The 25,312-nt window shown below is 40.9% G+C and overlaps 1 protein-coding gene across 3 annotated transcripts in view; it reads left to right on the top strand.

Moving 5' to 3' along the window:
- camkvb (CaM kinase-like vesicle-associated b) overlaps window positions 1–24,081 on the top strand; it is a 50,284-nt gene extending 26,203 nt beyond the window's left edge. Inside the window, exons 2-11 of one of the 3 annotated variants that reach the window (XM_061688992.1) lie at window positions 8,147–8,254; window positions 9,526–9,657; window positions 10,821–10,895; window positions 11,133–11,271; window positions 13,260–13,380; window positions 13,483–13,558; window positions 14,150–14,286; window positions 14,455–14,533; window positions 14,638–14,725; window positions 20,116–24,081. In XM_061688992.1, the coding sequence (XP_061544976.1) occupies window positions 8,160–8,254; window positions 9,526–9,657; window positions 10,821–10,895; window positions 11,133–11,271; window positions 13,260–13,380; window positions 13,483–13,558; window positions 14,150–14,286; window positions 14,455–14,533; window positions 14,638–14,725; window positions 20,116–20,439 (1,266 nt within the window). In that variant the 5' untranslated portion in view covers window positions 8,147–8,159 and the 3' untranslated portion in view covers window positions 20,440–24,081. Of the gene's footprint in view, window positions 1–8,146; window positions 8,255–9,232; window positions 9,284–9,525; window positions 9,658–10,820; window positions 10,896–11,132; window positions 11,272–13,259; window positions 13,381–13,482; window positions 13,559–14,149; window positions 14,287–14,454; window positions 14,534–14,637; window positions 14,726–20,115 lie in introns of those variants that run through there. The other 2 variants (XM_061688995.1, XM_061688994.1) reach the window with 2 other exon arrangements.
- Window positions 24,082–25,312: the final 1,231 nt, after the last annotated feature.

Below are 25,312 nucleotides of genomic sequence, written 5' to 3'. Positions count from 1 at the left end.
AATTAGAAATAGTGGATATATTCTTAGTAAATAGGAGAGGCCATACTTTATGCTTTGCATATTGGCTTTTAGGCATGCACTCATGTTTGTACAATTTCATACTGTCCCCATGCCCCCCAGGATTGATTGTAGCTGGCAGTTTGTATTAAAACTAAACTGGCACAAGTTGTCACACACTCGCTACAGGGAAACACATGCAGTATTTACCATGTTACCCAAAGAACAAAATATGTGCAACTAAACAGTAACAGTATATAGCACAGCAAAGGTTCTCCAAGTCGAGGTCTGGAGCATCAATGTATGTATAGCACTGATTGTAATTTTCACAGAAATTACACTGCAGGTCTCGTTACATGTATCTTTAAAGTGACACATTTTCTCCTAATGCTGCCATGATGCATATCCAAACTTAGCCAGCAAAAATATTGGAATCACAGTAGGTTATGTCACTTTACCCAGGTCATGTAAATCCACCCTTTGTCCTAAATATCTGGAAACACAATGTCAAGAAAAAAGATACAACTCTATTGTATTCTGACTATATTTATTGGTCATATTGCATAATTAATTAAATATTAGAGGGGACATATTTTACTCGCCCCCCCCCCACACACACACACACACACAATTTTAAATAGTTTCCAGGTGTCCGTGACATACAGTACTTTCGTCAAAATTCCCCATGGATCAAGTCTTACATTACACTTTTCTCCTTCTAATTCAAGCTGAGCTGAAATTACCCAATTCTGAGGGGGCGGTCCTGTCTCATATGAATGAGCGATTTTTCACCTCGCCCACTCTACTGAAGGACCACTTTGGAGTAGGACTTTCAGTTCCATGATTACTAGGAGCTGAGTTATTAGGTGGCTACTAGTTAAAAAAACTGGCATTTTCACTCATGAAGTAAGCACTTCATTACCAAGCATTACTAAGCATTAACACTCTTGTCAATGAGTGTGCTGATCCATATATGTGGTGCATGCAGCGGATAAACCAAAAACAAATATGCGCCACCCACCACAAGGGTGACATCATCAAACATTAGAGTACATTATTTGTACAATTATGATAAAAATCCTTTATCTCTATGAATTATACAGAACAAAATATGAATGAGACATTATAAGAATGTAGAAGCAGAAGCAGAATCAGAATTAGAATCATAATCATAATCAGAATCATCTTTATTTGCCAAGTATGTCCAAAAAACACAAAAGGAATTTGTCTCCGGTAATTGGAGGCGCTCTAGTACGACAACAGACAGTCAATTGACAGAGAACACTTTTGAGACATAAAGACATTGAGAAAAACAGTCACTGAGCAATAAAGGGGTGCTCATTATCTGGTAATGCCGGTACATTTTATTGTGTTTTTTTTTTTTTTTGTCCACTTCAACATATCAAAACATTAAATATGTGTAGATCAGTGTTCATGTAAAACATACAGTAATGTTTTTGAAAACCTAGATTTGTTTGCAGTGTGTTTCATTACATTTTCATTTCATTACAGTTTTTCAGATTTTTTTTCCCATCAGACTGACGATTTCTAAAATAATTCCAATAAAAACAAGGCTTTAGGATCTCTTTACCCAAATAAATCTTCACTAACACCATCCATCCATTCTCTACCGCTTATCCGAGGTCGGGTCGCGGGGGCAGTAGCTTTAGCAGGGACGCCCAGACTTCCCTCTCCCCAGGAGGAGGAAGCAGTGCACCATCAACACTGTGTATAGTGGGATAGGGCACTGATGACCTCAACTTGAGACGTTGTGACTCTGGGGACCGAATACTACAAAGACCTCCTCAATTCTACCGACACGCCTTCCCAGAAAGACGCAGAGTCTGACTACTCTGTACTACTCCTATCTCTCGGGCTGAAGTCACCGAGATGGAAAAAAAGCTCCTCGGTGGCAAGGTCCCATTAGTGGATGAGATCTGTCCAGAGTTTCTGAAGGCTCTGGATGTTGTAGGGCTGTCCTGGTTGACACGCCTCTGCAACATCGCGTGAACATCGGGGACAGTGCCTCTGGATTGGCAGACCGGAGTGGTGTGTTCCAGCTATAGGTGTATCACACTCCTCAGCCTCCCTGGTAAGGTCTATTCAGGGGTTCTGGAGAGGACGGTCCATCATGAAGTTGAATCTCAGATTCAGGAGGAGCAGTGTGGTATTCATCCTGGCCGTAGAACAGTGGACCAGCTCTACACCCTCGTCAGGGTCTTTGAGGGTGCATGGGAGTTCGCCCAACCAGTCTACATGTGTTTTGTGGACTTGGAGAAGGCGTTCGACTGTGTCCCTTGGGGAGTCCTATAGCGAGTGCTCCGGGAGTATGTAGTATCGGACCCCCTGATACGTGCTGTTCGGTCCGTGTACGACTGGTGTCTGCAATGCTGGTAGTAAGTTGAATACGTTTCCAGTGAGGGTTGGACTTGGCCAGGGCTGCCCTTTTGCCCTTTGTCACCGATTCTGTTGATTAGCTTCATGAACAGAATATAGGTAATATATATATATATATATATTGGTGCAGCCAAGGGGTTGAGGGTTTTTGCGACGTCAGTATTATGTCTCTGCTTTTTGCACGATGTGGTTCTGATGACTGCATCAAGCCGCGATCTTCAGCTCTCAGTGCAAGCAGTTTGCAGCCGAGTGTGAAGTGGCTGGGATTTAGATCCGCACCTCCAACTCTGAGACCATGGTCCTCAGTCGGAAAAGGGTGGAGTGCCCTCTCCGGGTCGAGGAAGAGATCCTGCCCCCAGTGGAGGAGTTCAAGTATCTCAGCGTCTTGTTCACGAGTGAGGGAAGAATTGAACGAGAGACTGACAGGCAGATCGGTGCAGCGTCTGCTGTGATGCGGACTCTGTATCGCTGTTGTGATGAAGAATGAGCTGAGGCCCAAAGTAAAACTTAGAATTTACTGGTCTACGCTCCTACTCACACCTATGGTCACAAGCTGTATGTGTAGCTGTGTCCAAAAGAACAAGATTGCGGATACAAGCCGCCGAAAGGAATTTCCTCTGCAGGGTGTCGGGGCTCTCCCTTAAAGATAGGATGAGAAGCTTGGTCATCCAGGAGGGGCTCAGGGTAGAGCCGCTGCTCCTCTGCATAGAGAGGAGCCAGATGAGGTGGGTCGGGCATCTGGTTAGGATGCTCCCCCAGACGCCTCACTGGTGAGGTGTTCCGGGAGCGCCTTCCTGGGAACACCTCAGGATTCCCATGGAAGAATTGGACGAAGTGGCTGGGGAGAGGGAAGTCTGGGCTTCCCTGCTTCAGCTGCTGCCCCTGCGATCTGACCTCAGATAAGTGGCAGTAAATGGAGGGATGGATGGCTGGATGGATGGATGGATTGTGTAATCTAAGGCAAAATTCAACTAAATATGTTTTGGCCTGTGATACCCAGAGAGGAGCTGCTTGGGTTATAAAACCATGTACACTGGAAAACTGACGTTTGTTTCCAGCAAGTGGGAAATATGGGAAGGCTATGCAATAGAATCAGCTGTTTTACAGGTGTGACGTCTCTTTTCAGAAGAAACAATCATCAGTGTATGTTCCTGTACCCTGGTTTTATTGCAAGCAGGCTCTGAGGTGCTGTTCACTGGCTTTTCAATTACATAAATATGATTTAAATTGTTCCGCTTCTAATGAGGCTGTGCGTTTTCTTCCCTGCTCTGAAGAAGAACAATAATGTTCAGGTGGGTAGTGGGTAAAGAAGAACAGTGCCAGGGGGTTGATTGATGTATAGAACTGCAACTTGTTTAGTCTTTTTCTGGCGTGTTCTTATAATTACACCTCGTTTTAGAAAGCTGTTTGTTAGGACAGGTTGTGCTGAGTGAGGGAAATGTTACTTTCTTTTCACAAGCTGTTACTCATCAGGACCTTGAACAAGATCCTCAAATTAAATAGCATTCCTCAGGCTCCAATTCTTTGTGATTTCTGGCAAACAAATGAGAAATCCAATCTGAGAGATAAACCATGCAGCACGCTGACGTGGGATTATAGGTGAAAGGAGAAGCCTGATAATTATTACTACACTGCCAGAGCTGCCATGGCTGTGCTCCTTTTATACTGTAAAAGCAAGCGCTCCGGGATACAAAGATTCTCAATACAAGTAAAACATTAATTGCGGGCCGAGTGAAACACATTGTAGATAAGGAGATTGGCATTAATAATTCAATCGTGTATGCATGGCCACTCTATCTTTATCGCTTCCTGCGATATCCAGCTCTTTTCTAATCGTTCTACACTCCTCATCGCTGCTGTCCTCGGCAGCTTCTGGTGAATACAACTCTAATTAGTGCACTGAAACGCTTAAGAAACGTCAACATTTTCCCTTTGTCAAATATTTAAAAAATGAGGCAGTCCAATGTTTATGCAGGATGTTACTTTATAATGTCCAGTGATGTTCGGAGTAGGGTCGCCTTTTTCACACAAAAGCCTGCAAAATTGATGATTCACAACCGTACTACTGTGTCTTTTAAACAGAACCCAGTGAAGTGGGACTGCCATCACGGCATTTGGTGTGATGTATAAAATAACTTTCAACACAATAGAGTGGGTCTCAAGAATTTACACCCCTATCTTGGCAGTGCGGAAACCCCTCACGCATTTTTATCCACCTCTGTTGCAGCTGTGATACTACCTCAAAGACTTTACAGCCAGTGTGTAAGGGGGTTGCGTAGTATGAACGGAATCAGTGACGTGACAACAGCCAAGTGGGCGTGACTGGCAGCTGCTTTAGCTCATTGAATTCGGCCGTGCCAGAAATCATCATGCAATGAAATGATGTGACGAGAAAAAAAATAATCCAAGCAATTGAGCCGGATAGACAGCAAACATTTGATTTCAGTTTTATAATGAATCACAATTGCTACTGCAGCGGGAAAACAATTCAGAATACAGTAGACTTCCTTTTATGTTGCAGAGGAAAGAGGTTGGTGCCTCACCATTTTGTTAGTTAGTTTAGTTAGTTACAGTAGTTACTTAGCCCTTGTACACACATCAAGATAATCAGGATATTTTGGGCCCAATTTTGTCCTTTCCCAACCAAGGACGACAGATGCCAGACTAATTTATGTTTTATAAGATTATCCCATCAGATTATCCTGTGGTCCGAGGTGTGTTTAGAGTGAATATGTCACAATAACAGAGTCCGAGACGGATTGGGGCCGACAGTTTTAAATATTAAACCTGTTCAATATTTATATAATAGTTGTATATCTGATAAACAACCTTTTAGGATTGGAAATAGCCTTATGTGTACCAGGCCCAAGTTATTTACTATTTGTGTACGTATGTATTTTGTCATTTTGTTACTTCGTAAATTACTCACAGTTGTTACACATCACAAACATCTTTATACGATAGTGAAGTGGTTCACATTGCTGTCATTTGTGCAGTTGGGGATGGATCAATTCTTACTGAAAAAGCTCTTTACAATCGTGCGTTATTTAACTTGCGACCAGTCCAGGGTGTAGTCGAAAGCTTTAATTGGCTGAGATCTACCCACTGTTTTGACCAGCGTATTTGGTATACAAAATGAGAAAATAGGTGGATGGATGCTTTGTTAATAAAAAATAGAGTATACACACTGTGTTTATATAAAGTCTACACACACTTGTTAAAGGTTTTGCTGACATTTGTGTCCATCTCCTCTTCCGCCTCGTTCGACAGCGAGAGTTCCCAGCAGCCGGCTGCTTGCTTCCATTAGTATAATCAAAGCGCAGCGTGTAGAAAATAAGAGAAGTTCACTCTTTGTATATGGTGCATTGACACATTGCCAAACACTGGCGTGGTATTCATTGACTGTCAATGTCTCATTCACAAATGCTCTGTGAATGAGTAGTGTACATCCCCTTTAAGACAACCCTCAACTGATAAGCAGTACAGAAAATGTATAGATGGAATTTGTGGTTCTGTTGACTGATCCACATTTGTGTTGCTTTCGTACACACTCATCAAAGGAAATGCTTTTCATCATGCTCATGGGCGAAGGTTTGTATAAAATGTAGTTTGTGACTGCTAAGACTCAGCCCTGTTTAACTTCACTTCAGTAAATCAGCAATGGCTCCTGTTAGTCAGCAGTTCAGTGAAGCCAGAAAGAGTGTGGAGGCAAGGGGTGGCAGAAAAGGATGGATTTGAAAAGTAAACATTAAATGAATGTTTTCCAAAACCTGCTGATGTTGATGCATTACATTGAGCTCGTATTTGATAATTGCTCACGGTAGAGTAATGATATTGAACATTTCCTGAAGATGTAGTTCCTTATTATTGCATAGCAGCAGAAGAAGTAATCCCCTATTCATTTCAAGTGCATGCAAATGCTGCAGCCTCGCAGTAAGCTTTAACCCAGACTCATGAATTTACGGTTATGAAAAGGCAGAAAATCCCTCATATGTTCCTTTAATCTAATCTTTGCTAAACAGAACTAACATCTTTATCACAGTCCATGTGAACTCTCGTAAATTTGAAATGCTCCACTATGGTCTACTGCAGAAGACAACTGAGTAATCAAGTGTGGCCAGACATTGATCGGATAGTCCATAGAATTGAGAACAGACGGAACAAGGGGCGATAATGCCCAAATGGTGCCAGTAGTCGTCGGTGTAAATCACGCCATAATGGGGTTACGAGCCTTCTTTTTTCATGAGAAAGCCTTTCACGATTACCTTATATGGACATTTGCAGTGTTCTGCATCACAGCAGACTACAAACATGACAATTTTTAATATCTTTGTGTCTGGCAACAGCGCATACTACAAGTTGCTTCTTGATTGCTATCGTTCCGTTTCACATCACAGTCACATAGTCCGTGGCTCAGTCAACCCCGGTCGGTGTTGACCACACACAACGGAAATATGGTTGATTGTTGGCCTCAAACGCTTTCCGACCAGATTGGGGAGGAAAAATCACTCTTAACAAAGCCCACAATACAGGATACTCGGTGAGGATAATCTCTTTGAGATAGCTGGGAATCTGGCCTTTGCTGACTTTGATTGCAAGGAGGGAAAGGCTCAAATTTGGGCCGAATGTTAAGTGCATAAAGGGACACAGCATGTTAATAGATTGTAGCTTCCTGTTTAAATAATGTTTTTTGCCTTGCCGTAAACTTTCTTTGTTTCCTTGCATCAGCGGTCAGAAACATTGCAAAATGCTCTTTTGCTCTTTTCGAGTGCAACTTTGCTGAGCCCAAACGTTCACCACATGGACGGTATCGTGCAAGTGACACCAGGAGATGCAGAGCCAGCAAAGGTCACCCACTCACATTAAGTACACGACACAGGCTCATGCCTCCCATGAAAACAGGGAGTCCAGAGAGCACTATCTATCTATCTATCTATCTATCTATCTATCTATCTATCTATCTATCTATCTATCTATCTATCTATCTATCTATCTATCTATCTATCTATCTATCTTAAAGCAAATCTCCCTCAGGGGAAAAAAAACATTTTCAGTCGCATGTATGAGAGCATTTGAGATATTTTTTGTATCTATCCATCCATCCATCTTGCTGGCTGGGCTCATTTTTGGGTTTGCATCTATAATAGAGGCTGCCAGCACCAGTGCGGTCTGATAGGAGGAAAAGCATACATTTGACTCTTCGCTCAGTTGGAGAAATGTTAGAGCACACTGACTTAGCAACACTCTCCTTTTTATTCACGCAGATTTACTGATTTTGCTCACTTCATTTCTGCGATAGCCATTAAGCATACAAGAAGCTAGTGTTCAACACTGACAAGTTCCCCTTGAGGAATAAGTAGCACATCTGTGGTAGTTGTTTTAACCTCATGTGAAGGGATTTAAAGCAGAGCAACATTCGCTGATCATTTGCAACTGAGTTTAGTGTAAAGGCTGACGGGTCTTCCAAATTGTAAGTTCTGTTTTCGTATACAAATATCATCTTCAGTTGTGATTGCCTGGCAACCAGTTCAGGGTCTACAGCGCCTCACAACGGAAAGTCAACTGAGATAAAGCCCAGTTCACCTGCGACCCTAAACAGGTTAAGTGGTAGAAAATGAATGAATGACTATCGTTTTCAGCATAACCATAAATTATTTATGGTATTAATGCTCCCCCTGGTGCAGTTTTAAGTCCGGTATTATCTTCGTATTCAGCTCTTTTTCTGTCTGTCTCTGTCTATTTGTCCCCACAGGTCAGGAGTGGCCATGCCATTTGGCTGTTTAACAATCGGCGAAAAAAAGGATTACCACAGTCCTTCAGACGTGACGGACAAGTATGACATGGGTCAAATTGTTAAATCGTGAGTGCTGTACATATTTGCAAACATGTTTTACATCATACAGAATCATCATAGTATAAAGATCAGAGAAGATTACATCATCATAGTATAAAGATCAAGTGGAATCGCTGAGATCTGACTGTCTTTGTTGTGTTACTTTTTTCATGGTAAATAATTCAAATTGAACTAATCCATTTCAGCGTCATGCATTTGCTATCCTTACACTGTTATTAATTTCAATGGCAATGTTTTAAGTGACAAATTAGTATTCAAATTGTTGTTCATTGTTTAAAATGTTGATGGTTTGGTAAATGGTAAACGGGCTTCCGCTCATGTAGCACTTTTCTACCTTCAAGGTACTCAAACCCCTTTAACACTGTTTCCTCATTCACTTACTGATGACGCAGCATCAGGAGCAACTTTGAAGTAAAAAACAGTTCAACCTTTCTTTGATGACGAGTGACTGACTTGGTGATTGGTGATATTTGATACTACCGATTTCCTTTCGCTGATTAAAATTCAAGCTGGTATCGGCAGTACCGATCTGATACAAATATTTTGTGCTCCTCTAATGTCCAAAACTCCACTTCATCAAGAAGTGTCTCGTATTCTGTGTTGTGGTTTAACCTGAATTGTTTACGAGGTTTGTTGTGGTGCTACAACGTCTTACATTTTTTTCCTAATCCTCACAAACCGCGTCTTGGCTGTTTGGAAGTTGACATAATGTAGCTTCACACGACTCCTACTTAAGATCTGCCATAATGCCGTTGTACAGACTTGGCTATAGGCTTACACAAACGGAATAAAATGTTGTTCCCACCAAGATCTCAATACACAAAGGTATCAATATTTTGGTTTGGGAATCGATTTGAGAGCACAAAGGCCTGGTGTTGGAGGTATTGAAATTGTTGAGAGGGAGATTTACTAAAGGTGGATTGCATCATGTAAAGACTTCTTTCAACTTGTATGACACGCGATGAGAACTGAGAAGAGGGAGATTACTGCTACTGAGTTACTTTACATAACGACGAATTGCCAGCTGACTTTCCGGTGCATTCCATTTTTTTATTTTTTTTAATTTTTTTTAAATCCTCCTATTGAGTTAGCCATGTTGTACTTAGATGCTAGGACAGAGACATGTATTGTTTGTTCTACATTTGATATACCTTTAACCGTTTCCTATAATTCAGGACCAAATTCAAATTGTGCGACTTCAGAGGCATTCAACTTTAGCTGTTCCAATGTACCACTTCATCCATATATTAATATCTCCATTAAATGCTTATTTCCAGGGAGGAGTTCTGTGAGATATTCAGAGCCAAGGACAAAAATACGATGAGAATGTACACATGCAAAAAGTTCCTCAAGAAGGATGGAAGGAAGGTGCGCAAAGGTGCAAAAAATGAAATCCTCATCTTAAAGATGTGAGTTCCTTTACTTAAATTCACCACTGTTTTGTAATCATGCAATCTCTCTGCTTTTATTTGATCATTGAACAGTCCCTTTAACAGCATATTAGCATTACCTGGACATACCGCCTAGTAGCAAACAAATAAACTACCAGTCAAAGTTTTGGACACACTTTCCAGTGCTTTTGAATGTGAAACTGTGTCTAAACCTTTGACAGGGAGTATCACTAAACCAAGAAGATGATACAAGTCGTGTTTCTCTGTAAATAGCCCATTTAAGTAGGGCTGGAGCTAAATGTAGTTACATTCCAGAGGCATGCAAACTGTGGTGTATGTATTTTTCCCTTGATACTTACAGAAATGACATTCTGTCATCTTTCAACTGAATTGTGTATTACTTTCAAACTGCAACTCTGCTTTGAGACCATTTACATATAGAGTGTGTTTAATGTAAAAGTCTATCCAATAGGTTGGGTTAGGGATGTGTGCCAACCCCTGGTGTCTAGTTATCAATATTATACAGCAGTGTGATTTTTCTTTAATCTCTCCGTCGGTGGGCCTTATGCTCAACATCTCGTGACCAAGCCGGAAAACAGGTTGGCGGACGTCTCATGTGCGCAGGGCGAACTAAGACAACTACAGGCTGATGACATGATGGTTTGACCCCTAACTTGCTAGAATATATCAGTGATAGTTTAAACATATATATGGATGATAGTATACGGAAACATGAACAAAGACTAAACGTATGGTGATCTTTGGTAGCTCTTGAAGACATCTTGTGTAGATGAAAAGGCATTGTAGACATTTAACATTTCTAATATTTTAATATTCCTACAGGTCCTTTGTCCCAGCACAGTGCTTCATTCTGTTCTGCTGAATGCGCATGTTGGTTGCGCATAAGCCCGATTGCTTATAACTCCAGTGTACCTCTTTTTTTTTAAACCGTCAACAAGATAGAACTCGGCAGTTTATTATTGTCAAGGGCAGTAAATAATAGCAGGGAAAGGCAATTAGGTAGCAGCACATTAACGCATATTTGCCTCATTCAAAGCTTAATGTGACATAGTTAATCAGTAGGGCAAACCAGAATTAAGCTCCTGTCAAATCCTCCTTTTTTAATGCTGCTGATAGTAACACATGCTTACAGCTAATCCCTATTACTTAAATCTCCTCAGGGTGAAGCATCCCAATATTCTCCAACTGGTGGATGTCTTTGAGACTAAAAAGGAATACTTCCTCTTTCTTGAGCTGTAAGTTTGACGGAAGGAGAAAGGGCTATTTGTGTCTTTGTGATCATTCTGGGCTGCTGTGTTGATCATTTACTGTACTCGTGAGTAGCAGCTTCAGTCATCACATACAATATGTTACAAATGTTTAAAGAGTGACATCCCAGCTTTTCAAATTAAATATGTACAGTATACTGTATGCATAGATATACACCTTCGACAAATGTTCGACATAATAAGGGAATTCCTCTTCTTCCTCAGTGCAACAGGCAGAGAAGTGTTCGACTGGATCCTGGATCAAGGCTATTACTCAGAGCGGGATACCAGCAATGTGGTGCGCCAGGTCTTGGAAGCTGTCGCCTACCTCCACTCCCTGCACATTGTTCACAGAAATCTTAAGGTAACACGCCACTCACAAGAGAGCTTCTTCTCTAGATTAAACTCAATCACTTCTAAGCCTCAGAAAACATCCAACACATTCCTTTGAACATCCAATCAATTATTCCGTTCCTATTAGAGAAAAGGATGTGCACACACGCACACACACTGGGAAAAGTTCATTTTCGACGCGAATTAGTTCAAAGTTCAGTTCACCATTACAACATTCAACATTTTGAACTAAGTTCATCATTTCAAAAATGAACTACTTAGTTCTTTTTGTTCTTTTAGTTCTCTGAAAGTACTGGCATTTCATTTCCCCATTGGTACCACCCATTCACTCCACACTAGTAGCCAGCTGCAGCTTTCACACTACAATATCAAAAACATGAGGAAAAACGTGTTGCAAAAGCAGGACTTTTGTCCTTAATATGCAAAGAAAAACACACAACACACTATTACAGAAACGATGGTGAAAGGACATTGATAACTTTGCATTCCTCGCAGCTCTGCCTGACTCTTAAAAAAATATTAAAATGTATCTATTCTTATATTACAAAACAAATTAACTTCCATATTATTAAAGAGTGATCATACAGAGTTTTAACTAAAGAATTCTGAGACAAATAATAATTTCCCTAGTAGGCCTAGTCAATTTTTTAAATTATATACTATATGACAAAAGAACCAATTATGCAGTGTACCTGAACGCAACTCGTGTTCTCTCGCAGCTGCGTCGTGCTTACCATGAATGGCGGCTGTGTCCGCACTGTATCGTTTATCTGCCGCTATATGAAAGTGTGTTCAGACGGGATTTTCCTGGAAGTCCCTAACAAAACCTGGCACTCCTGAAGGAAAATAAAGTTTCCTTCCAAAACTGTCCTTTGACGCCAGAATGAACGCATTCTCAATCACGTTCATTAGGCAGAAATGAACTAAGTTCAGTTCACCTTTGCACAAAATATGATATAGTTCATGAACTTTTGTTCACTGAACTCATTCAGGTAGAACACTATCAAGGGCAGTGTTTCCCAACCCCTAGTGGTCCGTGGTGTAATTGCAAGGGGTCCATGAAAATAAAATATATTTTTAAAAGATCCTATGACATTTATAGAAATAGGTTTATTTTGCACAAATGTGACTGAGACGTTTATCGACCTAAACTAAAGAGGGTAACAGGACTGTTTTCCCTCTAATTCCATGTTTCACAAGTGTAATTCATTGTATTTTACTAATAGAGCTCGCTCTTATTTGCATAGTTGAAGTGATTCCATGGTGCTCTTAATACAAACGTAACATGATCTGCATTATTTTTGTATTATGAACCCCCCAGCGTTTCACTAAGCATACACCATTCATTTGATAATAATGTTTTTATTGTGCAACATTAGCAGGAAGGTGTTGCAAAAAAATAAAATAAAAAAACCCTCATTAACTTGCAAGGTTCAGGTAAAAAAAAAAGTGTTTCGTTATCTATTTTTGAAATCTACTCCATAAAAGTCTGGTTTGTTACATATTTTTTAGCATATATAAAATGTATATACGTGTAAAATTCCGTTTTGTTACATAATGTTCGGAAGATGCTGCATAACAACTCCGGTTTGTTACATATTTCCAAAAGCTACTGCATAAAATGTTGTTTGTTACATATTGCTGGGAAAACTGCAAAAAGATGCCGTTCTGTTTTGCCAAGAAAGCAAATGCATAAGTCTGCTGTTTCATCGTGGAAGTTAAATCTGAACGCTCATTTGCCTCAAAGATTTATTAAGAGCCATTATGCAATTTAAAATGCTAAAGGTTTCTACTGTTTCTATCAAATTGTAGCCCTTAACCCCTGTGTTCATTCTTTGTCAGGGACAAAGCGGTGAGTATTTCAGCTGTCCTTTTTTAACACGGTGCATTCAAAGCAGATTACACTTCTCAATTTTTGGGAGATCCTATAAGCTTTTGAATTGTTCTTGACCACTACTTTTAACATAATTATTACGTTACTGTTTCTAATTGCCACAGTTGGAGAACTTGGTTTACTACAACCGCTTGAAGCACTCTAAAATAGTCATCAGTGACTTCCATCTTGCCAAACTGGAGAATGGATTAATCAAAGACCCCTGTGGGACTCCAGAGTATTTGGGTGAGTTTTTGAAGGGCATATACAGACAAATAAGACAGTACAAAGAACTGTTGTTCTTACCTAATAGCAATCAATTCATCCTGATTCTTTGTTCCTCTGCAGCGCCGGAGGTGGTTGGCAGACAGCGATACGGTCGGCCTGTGGACTGCTGGGCAACAGGTGTCATAATGTACATTCTGTGAGTTACGTGATTAATTGCTTGTGAGAGACTGAGTCTGTGATACAGTAAAACTGCAATTTGTCGAGTGCTAATGTTTCATCCTAAACTAGGTTAAATCAGAATGTTTTTCTTTCATTTTTAATTGTATTGTGTTTTAAACAGATTCATCTCTATAATATTTAAGAGTCAAAGATAATTCCTCTGTCGGCTTTGTTTGGCCAGCTTCACAGAGATTTACAGAGTGAAACTTTCAAGTTGGGTCACACATACAAATTTTTAACATCACACAGCACACATGACGAGGACTAAAAATGGCACGTGTGTGCTTACTGCTCCTATAGTGTGTGGTGTGCTTGAGATTGCCAACAGAGCACACCGCACACATAGCGATATCTCCAGCGACAATCGCAATTGTCCTTCCCAAGCCACACGTCTGTTCCAACACTGAGCTCTGAGAGGCAGCGTTCCACACGGCATCCACTGGGCCTTTTGTGTGAACCCCATTTAAGATCTTAGTCCTGTTTCATGATAGGTCAGTGTTCTTAAAATATATATGGTACACACGTAGATGTTTTTTTCTTTCTATTTCTTTTCTCTTTGCAACTCCAGACTGTCGGGCAACCCTCCTTTCTATGATGAGAGTGATGAGGATGATTATGAAAATCATGATAAGAACCTGTTCCGAAAGATCCTTGCAGGCGATTATGAGTTTGACTCTCCATACTGGGATGAGATCTCAGATTCAGGTATTTTCATGCTGAAGAGATTCACCATAAAGACACCACTCCATGTATGCGTTCTTTTTCTTTTCTTTTTTTTGTAAAAGCAAAATAAAATAGTCCAATATAAAACCGCTGACATCCATCGGAAGAATAAACCCTTTGTTGAAATTTACATTCATTTCCCTCTGACAGCTAAGAGTCTGGTTGCACGTCTGATGGAGGTGGATCAAGACCAGAGACTGACGGCTCAGGAGGCTATAAACCATGAATGGTAGGTGTTTTAGAGCACATGAATCACATTCTTTGTAAACATGATCCGAGAAATTGAATAACAACAGCGTTTCTGTGTTCCTTGTCCCTGTTTTTATAAAACAGGATCTCTGGTGGTACAGCTTCAGATAAAAACATCAAGGAAAACGTATGTGCGCAAATAGAGAAGAACTTTGCAAGAGCCAAATGGAAGGTAAGTCCTATGTGTCCTCTTACATGTGGCTCTTTTTTCAAAATTTTGAAAACACATTTCTTAGAATATTGACAATTCAGTCACAATTCCGTCAAGCAATTATACTGAAAAAGATAATAACAAAGGTGTTAAACAATAATTGCAGCCCTTGTTGAAGCACTTGTTGGGTTGATTATAAACAGTGTGTTATGGTGCAATAGCAGTAGGATGGGGGTGAACACTTATGACAGTTTTAAGATGGCAACTGAAGAGGAAGAACACAAATGCCTGATATTGAAAGACATTAAGGATTATGACACAATTCAATGCCATTTGTGTTTGTGCGAAGAATTTATTATTCCACTTTAGGTAGCAGCGGCACAGTGTACAACTGGTTAGCACATCCGCCTCACAGTTCTGAGGATCCGGCCCCGCCTGTGTGGAGTTTGCATGTTCTCCCCGTGCCTGCGTGGGTTTTCTCCGGGCACTCCGGTTTCCTCCCACATCCCCAAAAACATGAATGGTAGGTTAATTGAAGACTCTAAATTGCCCGTCGGTGTGAATGTGAGTGTGAATGGTTGTTTGTTTATATGTGCCCTACAATTGGCTGGCGACTCCGCCTCTCACCCAATGATAGCTGGTGTAACGTATATTGGTTTTGGATAAAAATGTAATTAATTTAGGAGGACAAAAATAAGCCGGAAGCGACGCCTTCCGCTTTTGAGTGATTTTACGTTTAACGTTATAATCACTACTTTCGTCTTGAAAAGGGGGCACCATGCCTCTTTTTTAGATGTGTAAAATTTAGGAAAACGGGACGAAAAACATCGATCAGTGTCATAATCCAGAATGCTGCTACATTTATGAAATACGAGTCCTCGATTACAGAGGACAAAAACACACAAAACACAACAAGAAGTGGAATTTTATAGAAAATGTAATTATATCCAAAGGGAAATCTACAGGGAAACAATACCAACAGATCAGGCTGACAAAAACCGATCGAAGCCGCATTTCGGCTTCTTCGACCGGAAAGAGTTGCTGTCTTTGTTTGGCGGTTGCTCACGCACGTAGTGTCAACGGGGAACAAAGGGAAAAGAGGAGGAGGGAGTGGGGGAGAAGACCATGCCCATCAACTTGAATTTTGGTCTACAGTTTAGCCATAAAAATGGTGTAAAAGTCATATATTAATATAAAATACTCCCAACTCATAGCTCAAGCATATAGAATGATTGTTAAAACTTTATTCTTGGCAGATCAACTGCTTATTGTTCAATACAACAGTTCGTTCTGTTTGGCTTCAAATCAAGACGAACAGTTCTCAAAGTCTCGCAGCTGGACCTGTAAAGCTGAAACAATGACACCGACATCAAGGCATACATTTGGAATATTTCTGCAGAGTTCGTAAAATATCAAAACAGGCATTTATCTTCAGTTAGAGAAACTTTGAATGAGAGTCCACAGGTTTGGAGTAACTCTCAAACCCCAGCGGGTGTCACCCGTGTCCCAGCAATTGTTCCCAGTGGCCGTTTGGCAATATATATTTGTTTTAATATATAATATGAAAACAAATAGTTCATTACTGTATTTGAGTTCCTGAAAAAGGCTGTGATTAAACAAAACTTAAGGTCCAGGAGTAATAGTTCAATCTGTGGCATATCCATCCATCCATCCATCCATTTTCTGAGCCGCTTCTCCTCACTAGGGTCGCGGGTGTGCTGGACCCTATCCCAGCTGTCATCGGGCAGGAGGCAGGGTACACCCTGACACTGGTTGCAGCCAATCGCAGGGCACATAGAGACAAACAACCATTCGCACTCACAGTCATGCCTACGGGCAATTTAGAGTCTCCAAGTAATGCATGTTTTTGGGATGTGGGAGGAAACCGGAGTGCCTGGAGAAAACCCACGCAGGCACGGGGAGAACTTGCAAACTCCACACAGGCGGGACCGGGGATTGAACCCTGCTCCACAGAACTGTGAGGCTGACGCTCTAACCAGTCGGCCACCGTGCCGCCTTGTTATATTTCAATTGTACAAAATTTAAATTAACACACACACACACTCACACAGCTAGCTACCAACCAACTCATAAATCTATTGTTGTTCTGTTGGAGAGAGGATCTCCCAACCTTTTGGTCGCTATCAGTTCTGCACATCAAAAGGGTCTTTGATGTGTGGAACCCAGATTTGTTAGTTAGTTGTTAATTAGTGAGGATAAGCGGTACAGAAAATGGATGGAAGGATAAACTTTAGGTATCACGGTACAGCTGAGAGGTTAGCTTTTCGGCGGCACAGTTCTGACGGGCCAGGTTCAAATTTAGCCTTCTGCTTTCATGTGCTGGGTTTGCATTTTCTTCCCGTGACTGCATGGGTCTTCTTCAGGCTTTCTCCCACATTCCAAAAACACCTTTCGTTTCGGTTCATAGGCACGCAAAAGTCTCTCCCTTTTTTTTTTTCACTTTCTCTCATGCACTCTAGAGCAGAAAGCAGCGCCTAAAATATAATGCCAACTGCAGAATGCAGAAGAAGTGAAGCAGCGTTGCTAGCGTTGTGGAGATGAAAAAAAAACAAACAAACAAAAACAGCAAAGGTGCGTAGACCTTGGGGGGCATGACAAAAGAGTCAATTCTCGATGATACCAGATGGTTGTCGGTCTGCTGTATGGCATCACTTTGCATTGTGATTATAAAAATGTTGACAAAAGTACATACCACTATGAGTAAGTACAGTACATATTGTGAGTAGCTACGTTTGAATATCATTTTCCTACTACTGAACGCGTGTTGAAGTTCCACCATTAAAATGTCATCTGTTGCGTCGGCTCTGTGATAAAGGTGTCTGCACTATGTTTTAAAAATTGAGACAACAGCATCCATCCATCCATTTTCTGAGCCGCTTCTCCTCACTAGGGTCGCGGGCGTGCTGGAGCCCATCCCAGCCGTCATCAGGCAGGAGGCGGGGTACACCCCGAACTGGTTGGAGACAACAGCATATGAAACATAACCTTTAAACTAATGTCAACTGTCAATTGTCCAGAGGCAGTTCCTCTAACTAAAATAACAAACACGACCGAAAGATTTCATTTAAAGTAGAGGACACTGGAGGAATGCAGACTTTGTACACTTTTTTTTGAAGGATTGCAACATTTTATGTCATGTATAGTATTATTCCCTGAATTATGAATCTCTTTCATTCTCCAATTAGGTTCACATCTAATTGTATTTGACCAACAGAAAACAGTCTTGGCTTTTGCTTAATGGTGGTCTCTTAAGAACTGTAGGAATTGCAAGGCTGTCATCACAAAGTACACAGCATAGTTTGTTCAGAAATAAAGTTAAATTGAATTTGAAATACAACTTTAAAACTATTAAATGCAATGCATTGAATCAATCATAATTTTAGTTGTTGTTCATTTAACTTTTATTAGGTTTGAATATATTTTTAAATATTTTGTTTGGTGAAAAAAACATTTTATGACCACTCCAAGATATGTTGCGATTGGAGCAAGATTGTATGACTTGACTTGCGATTTGCTTCAACCAAGTAATGACTTGACTCAACTTGCTTGAAATTTAGTGGTGACTTGACCTGCTTGATTTTTTTTTGCCCCCCCCCCCCCCGCAGTGACTTGTGATCTGCTTGTGACTTCCATCGCTGACATTTGCACATGAGTGTCTAATGGTAGGCGGAAAGGTGGACGACTGGTTAGAGCGTCTGCCTCACAGTTCTGAGGACCAGGGTTCAATCCCAGGCCTCGCCTGTGTGGAGTTTGTATGTTCTCCCCGTGCCTGCGTGGCTTTTCTCCGGGCACTGCGGTTTCCTCCCACATCCCCAAAACATGCGTGGTAGATTAATTGAAGACTCTAAATTGCCCGTAGGTGTGAATATGTGTGCAAATGGTTGTTTGTTTATATGTGCCCTGTGATTGGCTGGCGACCAGTTTAGGGTGTACCCTGGCGCTCGCCCAGAGTCAGCTGGGATAGGCTCCAGCATGCCCGCGACCCGAGTGAGGAGAAGCGTAACGGTAGATGAATGAATGTCTAATGTTCGCAGGCTTAAAACATGTTACTGAGCTCCAACTGATGGGCTAACCTGATATCAGACAAAAGTAGAACAACTTGGCCGCCCACTCTCGATTAGTAGCAGGTACAGTAAAAGCTCAAAAACTGTTCTTGTTTTTATTTAATTGTCATGTTTGCTTTTTCAGGCATTGTGTGTCAGCGTTGTAGACAGTGTCTGCAGTGCTCTTATGGTACAGAAAATATATATGCTAATGTTAGCTGGTTATTTGCATTTACGTTGACCCACCTTTTAAGTCACCGTTTAGCTTGTTTGCTGCCTTAATGTTGACGTAAGATGTATGTTATTTTTTCACTCAACCGATTGACTTCACGAAAGTTCAGCGTGCTGTCGTCTGAGGCTCGGAGTGGGAGGGAGCAAAGTCAAAGACGGTACCGTGTTACTTCTGGATGTCATGAAACCTCCTTTGCATAATATATTCATCCATCCATCCATTTTCTGAGCCGCTTCTCCTCACTAGGGTCGCGGGCGTGCTGGAGCCTATCCCAGCTGTCATCGGGCAGGAGGCGGAGTACACCCTGAACTGGTTGCCAGCCAATCGCAGGGCACATAGAAACAAACAATCATTTGCACTCACAGTCACGCCTACGGGCAATTTAGAGTCTCCAATTAATGCATGTTTTTGGGATGTGGGAGGAAACCCGAGTGCCCGGAGAAAACCCACGCAGGCACGGGGAGAACATGCAAACTCCACACAGGCGGGGACGGGGATTGAACCCCACACCTCAGAACTGTGAGGCTGACGCTCTAACCAGTCGGCCACCGGGCCGCCACAATATGTTATATATTATTATTATATATTATTGCAAGTGTTGCACTGAGATGACTGGTCATTTGTTTTAACAAAGTTCAGACGCACTTTCGAACTCCACCACACATTTCTTCGTTGGTTTTCGCCGCATTTTTCAGGTCAGCGGACTGTAGACATTTTTTAATTTGAACAATTCCAGGAATTAATCCATAATCGGAATGTTAGTCCCGGTGCCAATTGCTTCTCGATAGTTGATGCCCAACCCTACGAGTGAGTGACGTCAGAAGGTCTCGCTCCAGCTCGGCTTGACCGCTTACGATGTGGTTAGTGCACTGTGAGCTCCTCCGCCATGCTCTTTGCAAGTGTTGTCATTTTATATTTGTGTGTTTGACTATTTATCATGTTCAATAAACGTCTGAAAGTGCGTTAGTGACTGATTTTTCACTCAAGTCAAGAATCTCGCTTGTAACTAAAATTTTGGCACGCAACACAGAGAAAATAGACCATGGGGTGGCTCGTTAAAAGAACTCTTGTAAGTCAAGTCACTAGTTCATTTAGCCTGCTTTCTCCTCCTACAGAAAGCTGTGCGGGTCACCACAATCATGAAGAGACTGAGAGCAACTGAGCAAAGTAACACAAAGGTCTCCAGTCCGGCAGCCAGCGCCACAGCGGACCCCGCAGCTCCCGAGGCTGCCGCAGACCCCTCTGCACCTTCACCTGCTGCCGCCACACCACAGGAAGTGGTCACGGAGATAAACAAGCCACTTCTAGAGGCCGTAGATGAGGCAGAGCAACAGCTGCCGAACCCACCGCCGCAGGAAGCAGAGCCCGTATCTCGCTGCAATGGAGATACTGTGGCTCCGCTCAATGTAGGCAATGATGTGGGGGATGAACAGGGATAAGCCCCCCTTTGTCCTTACTGCTGTGACCTCTGCATACCTGACAACTCCTGCACACTGTACATTAGCTGCTAGCATGGTGACACTGACTCTGCTTCTTACTTGCAGCATTATTATCATCTGGAGGCTGTGTGCTACCTTTACTGAGTGCTCTGCGTTGCATCAGCATTCTATTTAAACGAATTGCATCTTATTTTCCTAGCCCCCAGTGTACAACAGATTCTATGAAATATTAATTAATAATAGTTCGAAGGGGAAGAACAGATTTGCTGTCAAGTTGTGGCTTAACAAAGACTTTCTGTTATGTCTCTCAAATCAGTGATGATTCCTTTTTAAAAGCAGACTTGGGAAATATCTCTCTGCCAGCATTTGTTCTTTAAAACGGACAAAGGTTTAAACTTGATAATGTTAACGCCACGTACCCCCGTGACCCGAATAAGGGAGGTTGTTCTGTCATATCCACAGTACCTAACAGTTACTATACGTTGGACAATGCTGGAATAGCCGAATATTTGGCCCCTGTGTGACCTCACACAAAAGCACAAAAGAAGAAAAACAGTTTGGTCCTTTGCTTACTCCCTGATCAGGAAAGAACCTCATAGTTGTAGGTCTAAACATGGAGAACTTTGTAGAAGTAGCTGAAAAAGCATGCATTCTCACTTGTTGCTGTTTATTTTGCATTTACAGTGGATAGAAAAAGTCGACAGATCACTTTTCAAATGATATATATTTGTGAAATTAAAAATGACACTAAGATAAACCATTTCAAAATCGTTTCCACCATTAATGTGACCTATAGCCTGTACAACTCAATTGAAAAACAGTTTTAAAAAAAAAACAACTTTAAAAAATGTGCTCGCAAAAATGTGCACAGTCGCTTGTAATTGGGATGGAGCTGTGGTCACAATCAACCAATCACTTAATGGTTCAGCCCACACCTGCCACCATGTAAAGTGCCTGCCCCTTAACCCAAAATAACACATACCACAACAACACATTTTCCGACGTGTTTGGGGAATTTTGTTAAGGTCCGACGAAACCAACAAACTTTTTGGCCATAATTCCAAACGGTACATTTGGTGCAAATGCACCACTGGAGTGAAGCACCTTTTGACTTCTGCTAGAAAGTAAAAAAAAAAAAAAAAAAGCACCCTAACCCTAACCACTAGAATTTGAACCTGAAATTTATTAGGGGTTGATTAGAGGCCCTTTAATTGGTTAGTGCTGCCTATTTAATAGCAGTTTCAATGTGATGGGTTAACTCTGAACACAGCCACATCTCCAGTTTTAAGCAGGTGTGCAGACTTGTGCAACCACACCATTTCAGTTGTTTAACTTCCCCTCTCGAAAAGATAATTTGTTTTCCAATTGATTGATCCATATTTTTTTTATACCACAAAATCCTGGCATCTGAACAGGGGTGTGTAAACTTTTATATCCACTGTACACAGCCACTTGGTGGTTAAAGACACACTGGTTCCAACTTTACACCTGACACATGCCGTGTTGAAACTGTTTTAAGAGTGTCCTTCACTCTATGTGCTGTTTTATTTTGTGCCCCACTTCATGTTCATGTTTGCCTTATAAAATATGAGCAGTATTCATCACGTGGCAGTTCTATGCAGTTAAATTACTTTGTAGCTTTTCTTTGCTAAAAGCACCACAGTAGACTTAATGACATCACAACTGATCATATTTGAGAGAGTTATTGTTTTGCTGCATCCCAGTTTGCCTTGGTCTACACTTTGCATTGGGGTATTTACTCCTGTGCCACAACGTCTTAATCACACATTTGTTATAGTAATAGTAGTAATCAATATCAATGCATGTGTACCATTTCTTGTCAATGGTACCTATAAGCATTAATAATGATGAACGGAAGGAGTGGAAATTGCGGTATATTTGACAAGCTGCAGAAACAGGGATTCATGAGGTCCTTTGGATTGTCCATGTTACTGTTGGAAGTTTGTAGTCCCTGCCAGCTGCCACTTGGCCATTAAATCAATAGGAGACTGTTTAATTGCGTGTGTGTGTGTGTGTGCGTGCGTGCGTGTCTGCCTGCATGTCACAAGTGGATTTTATGTGGTGTTGGTGTGGAGGCAAAAAAGGTGGAGCCAAATTCAGGGAAGGAGGAGAAACGAGCCAGGGGAGGAGGCATATCACCCCCCCCCAAAAAAAAAAAAAAATCAATAAAAAATTCAAAAACCAAAACGGAAACAAGGCACATTGGATATTCAAAACACTAAATTAATTAACTCCACCTCCCCCCCCCAAAAAAAACTATTCCAAGTAACAAACAAAAATGGGGAGTAAACTCCCCACGACGACAGAAACGTGACATATGGCGTCAATGATCTCACATCGATTGAAAGAAACCAGGGAACGAAATACAAGCAAATTGACGAGACAATGAGGCACATATGGACAAGACTCAAGTGGCTCGAGGAAGCCCATTGGTAGACACAAGGAGCAGGGTTGATGAGAACTGCTGGGGACGAAAACCTAACGAGTAGACACGACAAAAAGGGACACAGGCAAAACATGACATTACATGAAATAAAAACTAAATCTCATCAAAACAAAGTCAACAACAACAGAAATCATGACAGTGTGTGTAAGTATGTAACAAAAAAAAAAAAAAAAAAAAAGGCTGAAGGCTGATGGACACAATGACAGAATTTACTCTGCATGGTTCAAGTGACAAAAAAAAAAAAAAAGTAACACAAATTGGATATGTGTCAACTAAATAGGAGTGGATATCCTTAGATTTGAATCAGGCCTCTTCCAAATGTGGAAATCTGCAGCGTGAATGGACTGATCAGGTATACGACGTTGATGCCATCGAAATACACCGATTTATATACACTTGTGTCTGCCCAAACAATGCAAATAAACACTTTAAAATGTGTACATTGAAAGCAGAGACAATTACATATGGTCTAATTAAGGCACATCAGAGGTGTATGAATGATTAATTGAGAAAAATGATTGATGACGGCAGCTCGGGAAGTACAATGTACCTCCGCATATTCGCAAGTTCACCTTTTCACAGATATTTGGGGGGAACATATACGGTGCGTGTGCGTGCAAATATGTTGTTATGCCTGTGTCCCCAGTTGTTCTTCTGTGTTGAAATACGATTCTATCGGAAACAAACGGCGACATACAAAATGTGCGCATTTTTTTCCATAATCTAGAATTAATGAAGAAATATGTATTTTAGATAAAAATGACACAAGATTTGTTAAGATTTCAAAGTGATTTGTTGCTGCAAAGCCATATTCACCCTGTGCTTAATGTGATTCCATTATTATTTGTTATTGTGTCTTTGATAAGAGGTTAATTCAGAATTTCAGAGATGTTTGTACGAATAGATGATTTGATGTAAATCATCCTGTTTGTTTAGATGACAGATACAGTAAATACTGTACAAACACTGTTACACTGTTTGAAGTAATGCTTTCTCCCCATTACATTTCTCAATGTAGTATTCCATGTCTGGTCATTTGCCACACATTCACAGGCGTATTTTGTTGTTGTGATGTTTTCTCGGACCAGTGGTCAGCTGTAGGTCCTATCTTGCATTTCTGGGCTCTGTATTGTACTACTTGACTGAGTTGATGACTTTGGTGGTAATAAAATATAATTCACCTGATCTCTGTGATCATTTCTCAGTGCAGATGTGATTCAGTTAAAAAGGAACAGGATTTCAGAAAAAGAACAAAATATATATGGTTGAGCTTGAATCATTATATGGCCGATTTCAATGTGGGTTTCATACAAACACATGCGTACAAGCTTCCTGGGCATGCATGAATTTCAGTAGTTACAGCAGTGTTATCTGACAATACGCTTCACAATACTTCAATCAGCTTGAAACAACATTCCACATTTCTTGGAATTCTGGGGTTTCCGTGGCTTTTCATACTTTTTAAGTCAATCCATAATAAACCGTAATACTAATCATGCTATGTTCTTGTGCATATGGACGCCGTGCATCAGTCGTGGGAGGGTGAGTGGAATGACGGAAACCAGCATTTAAAAAAAAAAAAAAAAAAGCAAAGATTGAATACAACCTGTCCTTTCTGGAAACGAGATGCAATGTTTGAGTCACATTTTTCGGCAAAATATCAAACATTTTTCGGCAAAATACCCAAACAGCACACACTCTAACTACAATATAACATAACATATAACAGATTGGTGTCTGTAACGGAGAATCACACATTTTCCCACTCTGTAGCCAAATGAAAATTGCATTATTCATATTTTCATCACAATGGTTTGTATATGTATTTGTTTTCACACTATCCAGTGTATATATGTTCAGGTGGATAGATTTTAGCTGTACCTGTGTTATGAATATATTCCGTGTGACGTGCGGGTCTGCAGGTCCCTTAGCATGTCGTGGTTGGTCTCCATGTAAGTAAATCAACAATGAGATTTAGATTGTCTCGGCAGGGTCGGTGCTGAGTTATGACCAACCTGATAGCAGATAACAGAAGGAGAATCTCTATTCCTTGGGAGTTGATTTGACAACAAGCAGATAATAGAAGCAATGCTTAGAGGAGTATCACTGGTATCAGACTACAGCTCCTTAGAGAACAAGAGATTTCATTCCTGTTGACCTCTCTCATTTGTGCAAGAATAGATAACCAAGACAACTTCTAGTATTTTCTACATGAATAATTAAAAGACATTTTAGTTGTGACTAGCATCCCATAACTGCATTGGTGTTATCCATTGGTATTCTTTTATAGCATTAAATTTTACAGGTCAATGTTAGTCTTTGGTGTGTTTCCAACCTTTGCTGCAGACGGCACTAACAGTCAAACTGCACATCTTTGTCTCTCTCACTGAATGTCTTCTCATGCAC

The sequence above is a fragment of the Phycodurus eques genome, chromosome 10, assembly GCF_024500275.1.
Source record: "Phycodurus eques isolate BA_2022a chromosome 10, UOR_Pequ_1.1, whole genome shotgun sequence".
NCBI lineage: Eukaryota > Metazoa > Chordata > Actinopteri > Syngnathiformes > Syngnathidae > Phycodurus > Phycodurus eques.
The sequence above is the reverse complement of the archived record's forward strand: the minus strand, read 5'-3'. Positions and strand labels throughout refer to the sequence as shown.